Source organism: Stegastes partitus, unplaced genomic scaffold, assembly GCF_000690725.1.
Source record: "Stegastes partitus isolate 25-593 unplaced genomic scaffold, Stegastes_partitus-1.0.2 Scaffold184, whole genome shotgun sequence".
NCBI classification, from domain to species: Eukaryota; Metazoa; Chordata; class Actinopteri; family Pomacentridae; genus Stegastes; species Stegastes partitus.
The window spans coordinates 190,843-192,510 of record NW_007577915.1 but is presented as its reverse complement, the minus strand read 5'-3'; the positions used below and the strand labels follow the sequence as shown (position 1 = coordinate 192,510).

Here is a 1,668-nt window from a genome sequence, read left to right as displayed (position 1 = left end):
ACTTGTTTATTTATTTGCTTTTAGTTTTTGGATCCTGAAACGTTCTCTCATCCTGTTTGTGCTGCTGTGGATGTACAGCAACATGACAATGAACTGGATCTGATTTGATTTGATACAGTTTCACTCATAGAAAAAACTAATGACACATAAATTAAACTGTGATCAGAGGTGTCCAACACAACAGTTCATCCAAAAACATTCCTGAATGTCTCTGTAGAATCAAAGGTTTCAACAGATATTCTACAGATTTCCTCCATTCTGGATTGATGATGACAATGATCACATAGAAACCAGAGAAGGTTGTTAAACTGTTCCTGCTGGTTTAGAGGAATTATTATTATAATAATATTAATAAATATAAATCATTCATTATTATTATTATTATTATTATTATAGCTATTGTGAATAAGACGGTTTTAGTCGGAATAACTGTGGTGGGCGTCATTACATCCACTGCTCTTCGATTTCTTCCTTCTCTGTCTACAAGCTGCTGCGTAGATGAACACCTGTGAATAAAGTGCAGCAGGTAGCAGGACAGGTGAGTCACCTGAGTTGCGGTGAGGGTTGGGCAGAGTGTGGCCGCTCAGCTCTCCAGCGTGATGCGACGGATGCAGGAACTGCTGCTGGGAGGCCAACAGGTGAGACGGATGATACAGACTGTCCAGAGAGTGCAGGAAGTTCACCTGCAGGCAACAAACCACAGAAGAAGAACAACGGGTTGATGCTGACTGTATGATGAAGTAAAACAGGTGAGCTGTGGCCCGATCTCTACAGGTGATGAAGCTCCGTCTCACCTCCAGGGTCAGCTCGTTGCTGGTGTATCTGCCATTCATCTCAGAGCAGGACAGACGGAACCGCCGCTCGAAGCGGGCCGAGCCTTTGGCCAGACGGTACCGGACTGAACGAAGGACGTCCTCGTACACGGAGATGGATTCAGCTCCTGGGAGAAAAAGAGAAAAAGCAGAACCGATTCAGTAACTGCAGAGTCCAACAGTCTGAGGGCAGATCAGACACTTTTGCTGCTGTGTTCACACCAGACGCGAATCCATTGCGCCATTCGCGCATATTTGGACCGTGCCTGACTTTAATCGCTTCATTCGCGCCTCAAGATTTGTGTCTGAATTCAAGTCATTCGTGCGACTGACGCGATCCAGACGCCGGATCCATGGGACCCCCCAGAGACGCACACAGCTCGGGGAGTCAGTGTACAATCAGTGTAGCTGCAAAAAATGAATGAATCATGTTGTTGACGTCACCAGAGCATCTCAACGCTGATTGGCCTTCGCGGCGCGTCAGATCACAAAAGTTCAGATTTTTCAACTTGTTCTTTAAAGGCGCGTCTAGAATCACGTCATACGCGCGAATAACTCGCTCAATTCGCCTCAATCGCGCCACGCTAATCGCAGGAGTCTTTACATTGACTTTATATGTAAATCATTCGCGTGAATGATTTTACTGTCTGGTGTGAACACAGCGTGAGACTGTTGTGCTGAGTTGACTCAGTTCACTGCGATCTCACTATTCACTAACATCTGAATCCTCCATCCATCCATCATCCATCCACCTTGATCCTGGGGGGTGGAGCCTATCCCAGCTGACTCAGGGTGAAGGCAGGTTCACCTGGACAGGTAACCAGTCTATCACAGGGCTACACTTAGAGACAGACAA

The 1,668-nt window shown here is 46.3% G+C and overlaps 1 protein-coding gene across 1 annotated transcript in view; it reads right to left on the bottom strand.

Annotated features, from left to right (window-relative positions):
- Window positions 1-480: 480 nt before the first annotated feature.
- The window catches only part of clstn3 (calsyntenin 3), a 21,715-nt gene continuing 20,527 nt past the window's right edge, over window positions 481-1,668 (bottom strand). Inside the window, exons 16-18 of the mRNA XM_008280194.1 lie at window positions 795-940; window positions 548-683; window positions 481-506 (exon numbers count right to left, since the gene is read on the bottom strand). Of these exons, the coding sequence (XP_008278416.1) occupies window positions 481-506; window positions 548-683; window positions 795-940 (308 nt within the window). The remainder of the gene's footprint in view (window positions 507-547; window positions 684-794; window positions 941-1,668) is intronic.